Source organism: Peromyscus maniculatus, chromosome 7, assembly GCF_049852395.1.
Source record: "Peromyscus maniculatus bairdii isolate BWxNUB_F1_BW_parent chromosome 7, HU_Pman_BW_mat_3.1, whole genome shotgun sequence".
NCBI lineage: Eukaryota > Metazoa > Chordata > Mammalia > Rodentia > Cricetidae > Peromyscus > Peromyscus maniculatus.
Window position 1 is genome coordinate 108,354,506 of NC_134858.1, and position 14,999 is coordinate 108,369,504.

General features: G+C 48.9%; 1 protein-coding gene across 3 annotated transcripts; it reads left to right on the plus strand.

Moving 5' to 3' along the window:
* Window positions 1–7,577: 7,577 nt before the first annotated feature.
* LOC102906076 (serine protease 43-like) lies at window positions 7,578–13,864 on the plus strand. 3 transcript variants are annotated; one of them, XM_042282128.2, is made up of 6 exons: window positions 7,578–7,703; window positions 7,913–8,134; window positions 8,335–8,494; window positions 9,234–9,496; window positions 10,231–10,391; window positions 13,003–13,864. In XM_042282128.2, exons 1-6 carry the CDS (start codon window positions 7,625–7,627, stop codon window positions 13,237–13,239), a joined length of 1,122 nt encoding a protein of 373 aa, XP_042138062.2. In that variant the 5' UTR covers window positions 7,578–7,624; the 3' UTR covers window positions 13,240–13,864. The 3 variants fall into 3 exon arrangements, with proteins under 3 accessions (XP_042138062.2, XP_042138063.2, XP_042138061.2); XM_042282129.2 differs by having other exon boundaries at window positions 7,578–7,698; XM_042282127.2 differs by having other exon boundaries at window positions 7,673–8,134; window positions 13,003–13,381.
* Window positions 13,865–14,999: the final 1,135 nt, after the last annotated feature.

Consider the following 14,999-nt stretch of genomic DNA (forward strand, 5'->3'; position numbering starts at 1 on the left):
AGAGGAGATGTATGGGGAAAACGGGTGGCTGCCTCTGCTTGAGAAAGAAGCTGCAAAGAACTGAGAGAGATGTAGGCTGTATAAAGGCTTTCTTGGGGGCGGAGCTTTCCAGGGTGGCCTGGGATTGGTGGGATTTTGTAGCCTGATCTTGGGGCATTTTACTCTATGGAGCAGAGCTTGGCCACCTGTCTTGAGGGGCTGAGTTCAGTGATTATGGCCATTAGAGTGTTCTGTGGGCAGAGCCTGGTGGTTGGAGGTCCTCAGGGACAGGGCCTGGCCTCCAGGGGTTTACAGTCCTGGCTAGCCTGATCTTCCTCCCCCAGCTTCCTAAGTGCCAGGACTGCAGGTATATGGGGGTTTGACTATGTGTGTCTGCGGACCACTTGCACACAATGCCTGCAGAGGCCAGAAGAGGGCGTCAGATCCCGGAACCGGAGTTGCCAGTTGGGTGTGAGCTGCCATGTAGGTGCTATGAATCAAACTCAGGCCTTCTAGAAGAGCAGTGAGTTCTCTTACCTGCTAAACTGTCTGTCTCTAGCTTCTCTCCGATTCCTACGTACACTATCGTATCATCCACATACACCTTTTCTTTTTAGATTTTAAAACTTTTTGTGGTGATATATTGTGTACCCTAATGAAATTTACCTAAAGATCAGAGGACAGAGCAAGCCACAGCCACCACCTCTTTCCTCACCAACTCCTCAGCCGATAGGCCTCCAGCCGAAAAAGCTTCCTCAGCCAAAAAGTCTCCAGCCAAAAAAGCCTCTAGCTGAAAGGGACGCTTCTGCCGAAAAGCCTTTAGTTTCCGTCTCCTCACGCCTTATATACCTTTCTCCGCCCAGCCATCACTGGAATTAAAGGCATGTGTGCTTCCAAGTACTGGGATCAAAGGTATGTGCCATCATTGCCTTGCTCTGTTTTCTCTCCTAGACTGAGTCAATCTCATGTAGTCCAGGGTGGCTTTGAACTCACAGAGATCCGGATGGATCTCTGCCTCCCGAGTACTAGGATTAAAGGTGTGTGCCACCACTGCCTGACCTCTATGTTTAATCTAGTGGCTTGTTCTGTTCTCTGATCTTAAGTATTAGGGTACACAATATATCACCACATTTCCCCCTTTATGTCTAAAATAATGAAAGGTTATAACTAATATAAGAAAAACTATATACAGTAAATACAATCAAGAATTACATAAACAATGTATAGTCCATCAACATTTGACAGATTCAGAGAAAACACTCCATTATTTATCCGATTTTGGTGAGTCCAAAGTGGTGCACCTCGTTCACATGCCATCCTCTGACAGCTTTGGGTGGGTCAGTTCTCGCCTACCGTGTGGGTTGGGAATCAAACTCTGGCATGTGCTCTTGGTGGCAGATACCTTAATCCACTGAGCCGTCTTGCTAGCCCAAAGTTTTGTTTTTCTTCAAATGCTTAAAAAAAGGGGGTAATGCTGGTTTTATAGAATTGTTTGACAGAATATTCATTGTTCTGTAATTATTGTGAGAAAGTTTGTGTAGAATTGGTATTTTTTATTCCTTAAATGTTTGCTAGAATTCACCAATGTAGCCCTTTCTATATGGCAAGAATGTGTCTGTGTACTTCAGGTTATCTGTTTTTCTCTTTTCTTTTTTCTTTTCTTCTTGTTTGTTTTTTGAGACAGGATTTCACTGTGTTGTGTAGCCCTGGCTATCCTGGATCTCACTATGTAGACCAGGCTGGCCTTGAACTCAGAGATCTGCCTGCTTCTGCCTCCCAAGTGCTGGGATTAAAGGCTTGTGCCACCACCACCCAGCTTCTCTCTCTCTCTTCTCTCTCTCTCTCTCTCTCTCTCTCTCTCTCTCTCTCTCTCTCTCTCTCTCTCTCTTCTTTTTAAGGTTGTCTAAATTTATTTCCATAATCTTTTTTAAAGGTTTGTTTTTATTTATGTATACGTATATAACACGAATTGTTAGAGGGTCTTATAATTAAATCAAACCTGGAGCCAGATATTGGGGTGAATACTGGAAGATCAGAGAAGCAGAACAAGCCATAGCCTCCTCACCTTGCCAATTCCTCAGCTGATCCTGTCTCCTCAGACTGGAAGCTTCGGAGTCCTCATCCAGAATGAATCCCAGCTGAACTGTTGTTCAAAAGTCTAAAAGCTTAACCAGCCTAGTTCCTGGTTTTCACGCCTTATATACCTTTCTGCTTCCTGCCATTACTTCCTGGGATTAAAGGCATGAGTCACCATGCCTGGCTGTTTGCAGTGTGGCCTTGAACTCACAGAGATCCAGGCAGATCTCTGCCTCTGGAATGCTAGGATTAAAGGTGTGAGTGCCATCATTTTCTGGCCTCTATGTCTGTCTAGTGGCTGTTCTGTTCTCTGACCCCAGATACATTAGGGTGCACAATATTTTGGGGAACATAATATCACCACATATGTATGAGTGTCTACAGAGGTCAGAAGAGGGTATCCGGTCTCCTGGAGCTAGAGTTAAAGGCACTTGTAAGCGGCCTGGCAGGGATGCTGATACCCAAGTGCTCTTCACCACTGGACCATCTCTCCACCCCTTAGTCTATAACCTTGAGAAGGAACCTTTAATAAGGTAATACTTAGCTGCAATTCTTTTTAAGAAGTATTTTATTTGCTCTTTGACAGTTTCACACATGTATGCAGTGAGTCTTGCTTCTGCTCACCAAGTCCCCTCCCCACTTCGCCACTTCCCTCCCTCCCACCCTTCCTTTCTGTCATCACGTCCCCCCCCGCCCCCCCCCCCCCCCCGCGCCCCCGTTCAGTGATTGCTGCCTGCTGTAATGCTCACTGATCTTGTCACCTTGACCATGACGGACCACCACAGCCGCAGTGAGTTCATAAGCACAATGGCCGTGTCATGTTCCCTTTGTCGCATTTATTTTTTCAGGTGTGTGAAGACAAAAATGTACCCTTTCCTGCTCCCCTTTTTAGCTCTTTTTCCGTGTTTGCAATACAAGTTTAGCAGACAACAAGCTGGGAGGGGGCCCTTCCCTCACTGACCTGTCCACAGGGTTGACCTTCCTCTTGGGCATCTTGGTAGCTTGTACACACGCAGATGCTGCCGGCCACAGCTTGGGACTCTTTATGCTCTTTATGAAGCTATCTATCATGGCACTCACCTTTCCCTTTTTTTTTTTTTTTTTTTTTTTTTGGTTTTGTGAGACAGGGTTTCTCCGTGTAGTTTTGGTGCCTGTCCTGGATTGCTCTGTAGACCATGCTGGCCTTGAACTCACAGAGATCTGCCTGGTTCTGCCTCCCAAGTACTGGGATTAAAGGCATGGGCCACCAAGACAGCCAGGGCTATACAGAGAAACCAAACCAAAATAAAATACTAAAATAAACAAAACCAAACAACCAAATAAAACACACGCAAACAAACAAAAACTTAGTCTCTCCTTCATCAGGGTTTATTGCTGTGGTTTGGTTAGTGATTTCTGCATCATACTCTCAACCCATGTCAACACATAGGCTGCCAGTACAGTCAACATCATTCTCAGGACGGACCTGCCTCTTTGATCCCCAGAAGCTGTTTCTACCTCCCCAGCTGGACTGGGTTGCCCTTTGACCTCCTAGGCAGGCCTGTAGAGAGAGCCCTGGCACCAAGAAGCAATACTTGGGAGGCACCATTGGATTCTAAGACTCCTCCTCTGTGGCTACCGTGGCAGGAAACCCTGCTCTTGGAGTCCTGTGGGGTTTGGAGACACAGGAGCTGTGGTAGGATCTGGAATCTTTGGGAATCTCTGGTGATTCCTCAGTGCTGGGGCCAATGGGCTTTCAGCATCTCTCTGGACCCCCCCCTTAGGGCTCTTAGTTCCACGTGAGGAAGAGCAGAGACCGTAGCCACCACTATGGCCACCCCCATCCCAGCCAAGCACTGTGCAGCCACATCCTCCTCAGACTCCAGTCGGGATCCACTGCCCCGGGGATCTCCTCAGTGGAGCAGGGCGGGGATATTTCAGCTGTAAAATGTCCTGGTTGGTGCTGTGGTCAGCTGCCTCAATTACAGCTGTACTAGGGCTGTCCTCCACCTGGAGAAGAGGAACACGGACTAATCCCAGACAGAGGGGAGTTATTAGAAAGGCTCCCGCTAAGGGGCATGGTGGTTGGGTGGAACCTCTCTCTAAAAGAGATGATAGAGAGAAAGGAGGAGGTGAGTGGCAGACAGTGGGTTCTACTGAACACACTAGATTTTACAAAAAGCAAAAGAAAGCATACAGATAGTGCCTGCAGTTTCTGGTCATAGAGGCCAAGAGGAATAGATATCAGTGACCATTTCTAGTGGCCAGATTTTATGATCTTGAGACACCATTACCCCTAGGCTGGACCGGAGAGAAGGCTTGAAAAAAATGTATAGATGTGAGTAAGAAATTCCTAAAAGGAATCTGATATTTATTATCATTCCAGACAGCAAGACCACTATTAAAACCATTGGGGTCAAGGCTGGAAAGAAGGCTCAGTGGTTAAGTTGCCCTTGCAAAGGACCTGGGTTCAGTTCCCAGCACCTACATGGTGGCTCATAACCATCCTTAAAAATCCAGTCCCAGGGGATCAGATGACCTCTTTTGACCTCCACAGGCCCAGGCAGCCAACACTCACACACATAAAGAATAAAAAAGGACCACTGGGATCCTAACCGAATGAGTCAAGTACTAATCAGAACAGGCACTCACTCTGTAGTGAGCAGCAGTGTACCTGTTAGACGCCATTGGCTGAGAAGTCACACCTGCCTCCTGCTTCTGAGAGACTGACTCAGCGTTGGCTTCTCAGAAAAAGCATGTGGAGCTGCCAGGAACTCACCCACTAAGATAACATCTCTTCCCAGGCTCAGCACACACACACACACACACACACACACACACACACACACACACACACACAAAATCATTGGTATGCAGAGAGAGTGGGGAAGCCTATCCCTTTACATTTGGCAAGACTTGGAAGGGCTGCTGGTATGACCAGCAGAGACCCTAGCCACAGCTCCTTGTAGCTCAGCTCCTCTGAATTTCCAGTCCTGCCTCGCTTGCTCTCTTATGTGGTGTCTCCCAATGACACCACACTTCTCCCCAAGCCGCTGCACTCATCTCTGTCAAGACTGCTTCCGGGAACCATGCTTGGCAAAAAACGGAATAATAAATACAAGCCTCAGGAAAGTTTGAGGGATCCATTGCCGGTGACACAGCGTCCCAAATTTAGTGTCCTCACACAGTTCAGTGTTCCTCCATGCTTGACATTTCACTTCAGCTATTCACAGAGCTGTGGAAACATTGAGACATTGGTACGCATGCTCCTCAGAAGAGCTGAATCGCCTGATAATTTTCCTGCTTCCTTGGGCTCTCATTTAAACAAGTGTTTACCACCACATTTTTCTTACATATTTGTGGGTTTTGCTGGTATTTTCTTTTCAGTTTCAAAGAACCTCAACAATAATCTGAAATGCTGCTTAGCATTCCTAAGTGCCAGAAAGCTAGGATGTACATCGTGGGGAAGTTTTCTTGGGGCAGCTTTTCCTCAAGCATGGGTTAAAGCGCTGTGGGCTGGGAGTGCAGTCAACTAACACAGTGGATGTAATGAGCTGTTTACAGAGTAACACACTTAGAAACGGGTGATACACTGAGAATGCCGTGAGTAGAGAGAGGCTCACAGGAGCGTGAGCCTGAATTTCCAATAAGAGCAAGGGTTCAGTATTTGCTAACTCAGCGCTTATGATGTCTTTATAAAGCAGAGCACAGTGTCCTGGATGGTCTTGAGTTTAGTCTGGAAGCTTCAGCTTTCTTGAGAAGGCTCTCATCCTCCAGCAGGACCAGGGCCTCAGGACAGTGTCTGAATGGGTGAAGGCAGACGCTTTAAGGACTTTTAACCTCTAAGCTCAGAAGTTGCACAACCTGGCTTCTGTTGGTAGAAGCAGATCACAAAGTCATCTTAGCGTCAACAGGGTGGGAAAATGAGGCAAAGTCTCACTTTTTAGCACTGGGAAGCCTCGAACTCACTATTTAGCCCAGCTGGCCTTGACCTTGCCTTTTTACTGCCTCCCTCTTTTAATTGCTGGCATTAAAGCTCGAGCTACCACACCTGGATGGATTCCACTTCCTGGTTGGTAAAGATGCAAAACATCGGGCTGAGTTTCCTAATCCACCACAGTAGGAACGACAGTTGCAATTCTTTAAAACCTGTAAAAACGTGTTAATATCCAAGCTCTTGATAAAATGTTCCCACTGACGACTGAAAGAAAAATGCTGCAATTATGAGATCATTATTTTTCAACACCCCCAAGAGATTAGTGTTTCTAGGCAAAATCATCAAACCATTTGTAAAGTCGCAGAGGAAAATCATGTGATGGAGCTGGAGAGAAGGCTCAGTGGTTAAGAGCACTGGCTGCTCTTGCACAGGATCTTGGTTTAGTTCCCACTACCCACATGGCATCCATAACTCCAGTTCCAGGGGATCTGGTGCCTTCTTCTGGCCTTCATGGGCACCAGGCACATATGCAGTACACTTACATACATGCAGGTGAAACACACATACACATAAAAAAATTAAACAAAGAAAACCATATGGACATTGTGTGTCTCCTAATAATAGAATACAGCACTTGTGTGGCTGACAGAGGGCCGGGACCTGGGTCCCACTGTGGACTTGCAGGAAAGAGAGAAGAATAAGAATATGTTCAGTTCTCAGAGTCTAGACTGCAGGAGACTCCACAGGAGACTCCCAAACAAGCCAGGGTCTTCTACACAGGAAGTGTGGATGACAGAGGAGGAAGTGCAGTCTTAAGCATCTTTCAAGATACATTAAGTGTAAAACAGCCCGTCCAGACTCGGGTGCAGCCTGCAGGGAAGCATGTTTGGGGACAGGGACAGGGACTACAGGAAACACAAGTAATTAATTATATGGAAGTAAGCTTAATGAGCACAGCCTGCAGTTGTACCATGGAAGGTACGTGGAGGGCCTCCTGAACCATCGGCAGAGTCCTGTGTCTTGACCTGGATTGTAGATACATGCATAGTCACTTTACATGGATTACCAAAGTTGTATTTCTGTGGTTTTGTGTATGGTCTTATTTTACCCCCAGAGGTTAAAAAGGAAATTATCAAACTGTTAGGATGTTATGTTGTCTGGGACTGAGGTAGACTTTTTATTTAATATCCTTTCATTTAATATTTTTTATTTTATGTGTATGAGAGTTTTGTCTTCGTGTGTGTGTGTGTGTGTGTGTGTGTGTGTGTGTGTGTGCACCTTGAGAGTGCGTGGTGCCCACAGAGGTCAGAAGAGAGACGGGATCCCCCGGATCTGGGGTTATGAGTAGTTGTGAGCCAAAATGTGGGTGCTGGGAATGAAATCCAGGTCTTCTGTAAGAGCAGCCATTGCTCCGGCCGGCCCCCTTTTTATTTAATATTGATAAGATCTAGAATGCCTTCAAAGTCTCTCCCATGACAGTGCTACCCACCGAGCTTTTGGTGAATAACTCAGGGATCAGATGTCTTAGGGAGCCACTCTGGACTTGCACACACACAGCCCACACAGCCCTCAGGCCTACACAGAGGCATCTGCGCGAGCCACTGCTGGGGGGCGGGGGTGCCAGGAGCGGGATTGCTTGAGCCCAAGGCCTGGATGGGCAGCTTCTGCAGGGGTGACCCGGGCGGCTTCCTGGCCCTCCTGGTCTGGCTTCAGCTTCTTCAGCCTCTGTTTAGTGAGACCTTGGCTGGGGACAGGGGTCCCGGGTGGTACCCGTGGCAGAGGTGTGGCTGCATGGAGCTTGGCTTGGGGTGGCCATGGTGATGGTGTTGGCGTTGGTGGCAGGCCGTGCTGGTGCTGTTGGGGTTGTCAGGCTCGCAGCAAGCAGCCGCGCAGGCGCAGGCACGCCTCGGCCTGAGCCTTTCCTGTTGGTCTCTTCCTTAGGTGGTACTTACAGACCCAGGGGGGATTCCAGAGTGATGCCCACAAGTCCAGCAGCCCCGGCACACCGGAACCGCATGAAACCCCTGAGTATTTCAGATCCTTCGGTAGTTCCGGTGTCTCCAGACCCTGTTGGGACTCCAGGATCGGGGACTCCTTCACCGACCACACCCAAAGATGTCTTGGAATCCAGTAGCAGCTCTCCAGCAGGACCGTTTTTTCCAGGTACTGCCACTGGTGACTGGTGCCAGGGCTCTACAGGCCTGTCTGAGAGGTCAAAGGGCAACCCAGTCTGCCTGGGGAGGCAGGGTCAGCTCCTGCCCTTGGAGGGCTGGAGAGATAGTCCCTTCCTGAGGATGACCTCGACTGTGTGTGGGATGGGATGGAGGTGTGAAGTAATGGCTTCCCTTTTAATCCCGCTTTAGAACCATGTGGCCGTAGAATTATGGAGTTAAATCATGGGAGGCCATCGGTAGTAAGGAAGTGGCCTTGGCAGGTGAGCCTGCAGAGCAGAAATGAACACGTGTGTGGCGGCTCCCTCATCAGCCATCAATGGGTGCTCACTGCGGCCCACTGCATATATGCGTGAGTGTTGAGGGACCTGGTTTGGGGCCCCTGATCCAGCTGTGTCCTGTCCCCATCTCTTAAAATTATTTTAGCTGGTAGTGGTGGCACATGCCTTTAATCCCAGCACTCAGGAGGCAGAGGCAGGTGGATCTCTGTGAGTTTGAGGCCATCCTGGTCTACAAAGTGAGTTCCAGGATAGCCAGGGCTACAAAGAGAAACCAACACACACACACACACACACACACACACACACACACACACACACACAGAGAGAGAGAGAGAGAGAGAGAGAGAGAGAGAGAGAGAGAGAGATATTTTTTAAAGATTTATTTATTATGTATATAGAAGAGGGTGCCAGATTTCATTACAGATGGTTGCGAGCCACCATGTGGGTGTTGGGAATTGAACTCAGGACGTCTGGAAGAGCAGTCAGTGCTCAAGAGAGAGAGATTTTTTTCCTTCTCATCTGTAAAAGGAGTGACAGTCCAGGACTCTTCTTATTCAGTCTCAGGTGACACCCTGAACATCTTCATTTTTAATAGCTTTCCAGGTGATACTGGTCTAAGAAGCACACTTGGAGCATTGCTGGGCAGGCAAGGGTGGTCAGGGGTCCTGGAGAAGGGGACGTGGTTTGGAGGGAGGAGGAGGGTTGATGCTTGGCATCCACACAAGGCTGGGCTGAGAAGCAAGTGCCGTGTATAGAGGGGGTGTGTAAGCCCTTAAGGACCTCTGCAAGGGTCATGAGCTTTCCTTGCAGCCAGGAGGAGTACACGGTGATGCTGGGAGACAACGTGTTGAATTCTGAGTCTGAAAATGCAACACTGGTCCCAGTCCAAGACATCGTCTATCCTTCCAATTTTGACTCTCAAACCATGAAGAGCGACATTGCCCTTGCTCTGCTGGCCACCCCTGTGAATTACTCCTCACTTATCCAGCCTGTGTGCCTCCCTGGGAAGCCCTTCCAGGTGAAGAACGGGACGCTGTGCTGGGTGACTGGCTGGGGCCACCAGAGGGAAAATGGTGAGCCTGGCAGGCGGGATGCAGATGGGACCGCCTGGTGCTCCAGGGTTGGTCGGTAGGGGTGGGGGTGGGCGGGTTCCTAGCTGGCGGCAGGGGAGGAGGGAGGAGAATGCACTGCCAGCGAGGAACTGCCACTGGGTTAGCGTTTTTTAGTTTTGTGTCAGGGCCTGGGTGCTTGGGTGACAGGTGTGATGGTTTCTGTCCAGGTTAGATTTGGCTGGGGTCATGTGATACTGACCAGTTCGAGCTGTTCTTCCCCCGAAGGGTTGAGCTTCCCCTCCTTCCTGGGCTGAGCAGAGCACAGGACCTTTGACCCTCTTACCACAAAGACTCTGGCAGACGTTTGGTTGTCATTTTCTAGCTGGCAAGACTTTTCTTGTCTGTTTCCTATGGGACAGGTGTCCAGTGTATGGTCTGTCTATTTATTTATTTATTTATTTATTTATTTATTTATTTATTTATTTATTTATTTATTGTTTTTCGAGACAGGTTTCTCTGTGTAGCTTTGGAGCCTGTCCTGGAACTCACTTTGTAGACCAGGCTAGCCTCAAACTCACAGAGATCCACCTGCCTCTGCCTCCCAAGTGCTGGGATTAAAGGCGTGCGCCACCACCATCCCGGCTGGCCTGTCCGTTTTAAGGGATCAACTGTATGTTCACATACCCTGTGGCACCGAGCGGATGCTGGTAGCTCCTGCCACTTCCTGGTACAGATCCCAAATTGTCTTTCTGTAGATCCAGTGTTCACCTCAGTTCCTCTTCAGGAGGTTCAGCAAAACATTCTTCTCCAGAAGCATTGTAATCGGCTGTTCCAGAGACAGTTGAAGACATCTGAAAACCTAGTGATGGAAGGGATGATCTGCGGCCGGCATGAGTCAGGACAGAGTCCCTGTTGGGTCAGTTTATGGGCCCCTTAAAGCCTGTATGTTTTGGTCATCACCTCAAAGGCTTGAGTTCCCTGCTATCACCGCCTCCTTTTTTAGACAGGGTTTCACTGTGTAGCTCTGGAACTTGTTATGTAGACCAGGCTGGCCTCAAACTGACAGAGATCCTCCTGCCTCTGCCTCCTGCCACTAGGCTAGAAGGTGTGAGCCACAGTGGCATGCTGCTTCATCTTGTACAGACCCCTTCGTTAAGGTTTATGGAGTGAGTCCTCACGTTTTCCATGAGTTGGCCTGGCCTGGTCCTTCTAAAAGTTTTAGTCTTTGCTACCTAGTGACTTTGCTAAAGCATTTAAATCTGAGGGTGATAATGCAGTGTTTTGCACTGAGTTTTATGTGGCATTCAACCATGCCAACGTGGGCATTTGACCTATATTTTCTAGCCTAGTGTCAGGAGGCCGAGGCAGGAGGATCTCTGTCAGTTTTGAGGCCAACCTGGTCTACATAACAAGTTCCAGAGCTACACAGTGAAACCCTGTCTAAAAAAGGAGGCGGTGGCCGGGCGGTGGTGGCGCACGCCTTTAATCCCAGCACTCGGGAGGCAGAGCCAGGAGGATCTCTGTGAGTTCGAGGCCAGCCTGGACTACCAAGTGAGTTCCAGGAAAGGCGCAAAACTACACAGAGAAACCCTGTCTCAAAAAACCAAAAAAAAAAAAAAAAAAAAAAAAAAAAGGAGGCGGTGATAGCAGGTAACTCAATGCAAGTTAACCCTTGCAACACAGACATTATAAATCTCTGGAAGGCAAAATCCAAGGAGATAAATTGAAGCTCTTTCTGTGAGTATGTCTAGGATTCCCAGGTTCATTTCTTCCCTCTGCATAAGGCTGCACTCTTGAGAAGGGGTTTTGGGCTGTTAGTGGATGCACATTTGAATTTCTTGGAAAGGGGATGGTGTCATTGTTGTGACGGGGCACAGGCATGTCTAAGGGTTCAGAGGTCCTATGCTGAAGAAAGTTGTGTATCTATTTGGAGCAATGGGATCACAATGTGGTCAGACAAGTGGTGGTTCACTCCTTTAATCCCAGCATTCGTCGGGAGGCAGAGGCAGGCGGATCTCTGAGTTTGGGACTAGTGTGCTCTGTCAACATGATCTACACTACAGATCAAGTTCCAGGACAGCCAGGGCTATACAAAGAAAATAGCAACAGCCGGGCGGTGGTGGCGCACGTCTTTAATCCCAGCACTCGGGAGGCAGAGGCAGGCGGATCTCTGTGAGTTCGAGGCCAGCCTGGGCTACAGAGTGAGTTCCAGGACAGGCGCAAAGCTACACAGAGAAATCCTGTCTCGAAAAACCAAAAAAACAAAAAAAAAAACCAAAAAAAAAAAAAAAAAAGAAAGTAGCCGGGCCGTGGTGGCGCACGCCTTTAATCCCAGCACTCGGGAGGCAGAGGCAGGCGGATCTCTGTGAGTTCGAGGCCAGCCTGGTCTACCAAGTGAGTTCCAGGAGAGGCGCAAAGCTACACAAGAGAAACCCTGTCTCGAAAAAACCAAAAAAAAAAAAAAAAAAAAAAAAAAAAAAAAAAAAAAAAAAAAAAAAGAAAGTAAACAGAAAATAACAACAACAGCAGCAGCAAATAACAAAACAAAAAACAAGTGGTTAGAGTTGGAATATATACAGCCTGGAGTGCTATGTCAAATTTCTAGACTGGCCCAGCCAGGACTGGGAGGTGAAGCTGGGTGGGTGTGGTGAGAGTTACCTTCTAGATAAGTGACTCCCTTGGGCGGACGGTGCCTGGACTGAAGACTTCTGAGCTTGTTGCATCGTCTAGGAGTCCTGAGCAGAGCCTGGGTGCTGAGGGAGGTGTGCTTGAGGGGGCTGGTTGGAGGGCCTTGGGTTTAGGGTGGGGCAAGGCCATGCAGAATTGTGCTGAAGTGGAACTGTCTCAGGCTCTTACAGGCAGTGCAGCTGGCATTGAGCGGGTCACTCAGTGGGGTTAGGGCAGAGAGAATTTCTGAGGCTGTGATAAAGATTCCGGCACCTCCATGCAATGATGAGGCTCAAAATATCTCATGGTTTTCAAAACCCAGGACTGACCAGTCTAGCTAGACGCTAGCCTGATGCTGGAGAGGGCTCTGCAGGTTGCATACTCGAGAGCACAGGGCTGTCACAGTGTCAGAGTTGTGAGTCATGACAGGCCTAGAAGTTCTCCAGAAAGGGTTTGGATCTGTAGGTTAGGGATGCCCGAGGTCAATTTTAATATATGACTGCTCCACTGGGCTGGACTGGCTTTGCATCTTGTGTTTATGCGCCTGATCATCAGAGAAGGTGTAGCATTGCTAAGAGGATACTACAGTTCTCATATAAGCTAAAGTTAAATCTCAGCCATTAAAAGAATCTAGGGCCAGGCATAGTGGTGCACGCCTTTAATCCCAGCTTTCGGGAGGCAGAGGCAGGCAGATCTCTGTCAGTTTGGGGGAGGGGAGGGGAGGGGAGGGGAGGAGAGGGGAGGGGAAGCTAGGCCTGGAAGAGTTGTTGGGGCTGGAGGAAGTCTTCCCAGCACCTTTCAATGCAGCCAGCCTGCTCCCTGTCCTTCCCTGCAGTTGGTTTCTTTCTCCTCTTTTTCAGGGAGATTCTGGGAGCCCCCTTGTCTGTGAATCTGACAACACATGGATCCAGGTGGGGATTGTGAGCTGGGGCATCAACTGTGGTCAAGTCTCTGTCCCCTCAGTTTACACAGACATTGCAGAATACGATGAATGGCTCAAATATATTTTAAGTCGGACTTCCTGTGTGGATTCCCCGGGAGTCTTGGTCCTGTCCCTGTCTCTGGTGCCTCAGCTGGCCATCCTGGTAACGCTGTGACCGCCTTAGCCCACTGTCTTCCTGTGGGCTTTGAGTTTCCCACTAGGCCTCCTCTCCAGTCTCATTTCCCTCGCTCTACCCTGCCTTCAGATTCCAGTCAGGATCCATTGCCCCGGGGAGAGCCATAGTGGACTGTGGCAGAGTGTCCCGACTGATGTTCGGGTCACTTGTCTCAGACGCACCCATACCTAATTGTTCTTGCCTGGTGGGAATGAGTGTGAACTGACCCCAACGAGAGGGCCAGCTTGACTGCTAGGTGGAGCACAATGACTCTTAACGTTATGGAGGACATCTGCCAAGAAGAGAGACTGGCTCTGTATCACACGGCTCAGTGACTGCTGAAAGGGGGGAGGAAGGGGGAGGGAGGGAGGGAGGGAGGGGAGGGGTAACATGGCCAGCTCCCTGCAGAGGTATGAAGCTGGGACTTAAGTATGTGAAGCTGGCAGAAATTCCCTGTGGGGGTCTCAGTGAGTGTACAAGCTCTGCCTCACAGGTTTCATGAAAGGACAATCCTGCCTGGCACCCCTTCCTCAGGTGATCACATCCAGGGTCACCCTAAGTTGTGCTGAGGCAGTTTTGGAGTGGGGAGATTTCAAATATGAGCCGAATAAATGTTTGGAGCATGTCCTGTGTGTCCCGAAAGCTCTCCTGTGTGTCCTGAAAGCTCTGCTCACCTGGGGTATTTGGATATTTGGCTCAGAGAACTGGATCCCCATTTACCTAGGGAAGTTACTTGCAGTTCCTGGGCTAGCTCAGACCGGAGTCCTGTAGGTAGTTTTGGTAGGCAGTCCTGCCCCCTGTGTGCCTGGTGTGGTTATCAGAGATCAGCGTCTGGGCAGGAACTTTAGCTGAGCTGTACCACTTTCCAAGCTGGGAGCAGGGACTTGGGGGTGGGGGGCAGGACCTGGGAGCAAGAACGACGAAGCTGGGGCCGGAGAAACAGTCTTTCTCTTCTTTTTATTATTTATTTATTGATTGATTGATATTGATTGATTTGTCCTTCTCTTCTTGCTATTCATCTGACTTTATTTCCAAGGGCCGTGTTCCCAAAGTCAGGAGAATTTTAAGAGAGATTCACTGCATTCTGCGTACAGCTTCCTCCACCTCATACCAGTCTGACTGTAGATGTGTTCCCCAGTCTCCTCCCATCCCCCACCCTTTGTCTTTCCAGGGCTCCCTGTTTCACACTCTGCTCTCCATGGCTTCGGTGTGCATTCAGTTCCGACCACTGCCAAAGGTTGGATGAATCCGACAAGGTTATACCAACCCCCTCTTTATTTATTTATTTTTATTTTTGAGACAGGATATCACTATGTAGCCCTGTCAGACCCACCTCTTAATGAACACATGCATCACCAGATACTTGAAGAAACCATTGGACCCAGAGCAGAGGAGGTAGCATTTGTTCATATCCCCACCGCTTGGGAGGTAGAGGCAAGGACAGTCAGTCAGTCCTTTGCTACAAATTGAGTTTGAGGCTAACCTGGGATACATGAGGTGCTGTGTCAAAACAACAGCAAAACCCCAAACCACCTCCACCCTGCAGAAACCACTGGCTCTTCACAGACTAACACCACGAATTTCACGTTGTTCACTACAGCAAGTTAGTCTATGTCAAGAGAGAGCGTTTCCCCATTATATAGGTCTACTCTTAGCCTCGTGGTCCGTTCTTCACCTGTGTGAGCATACTCCGAGGGCTTGTTAAAGTCCACATTACTGCCAGGAGTGATGGGGCACATCCGTAATCCCAACACTTGGGA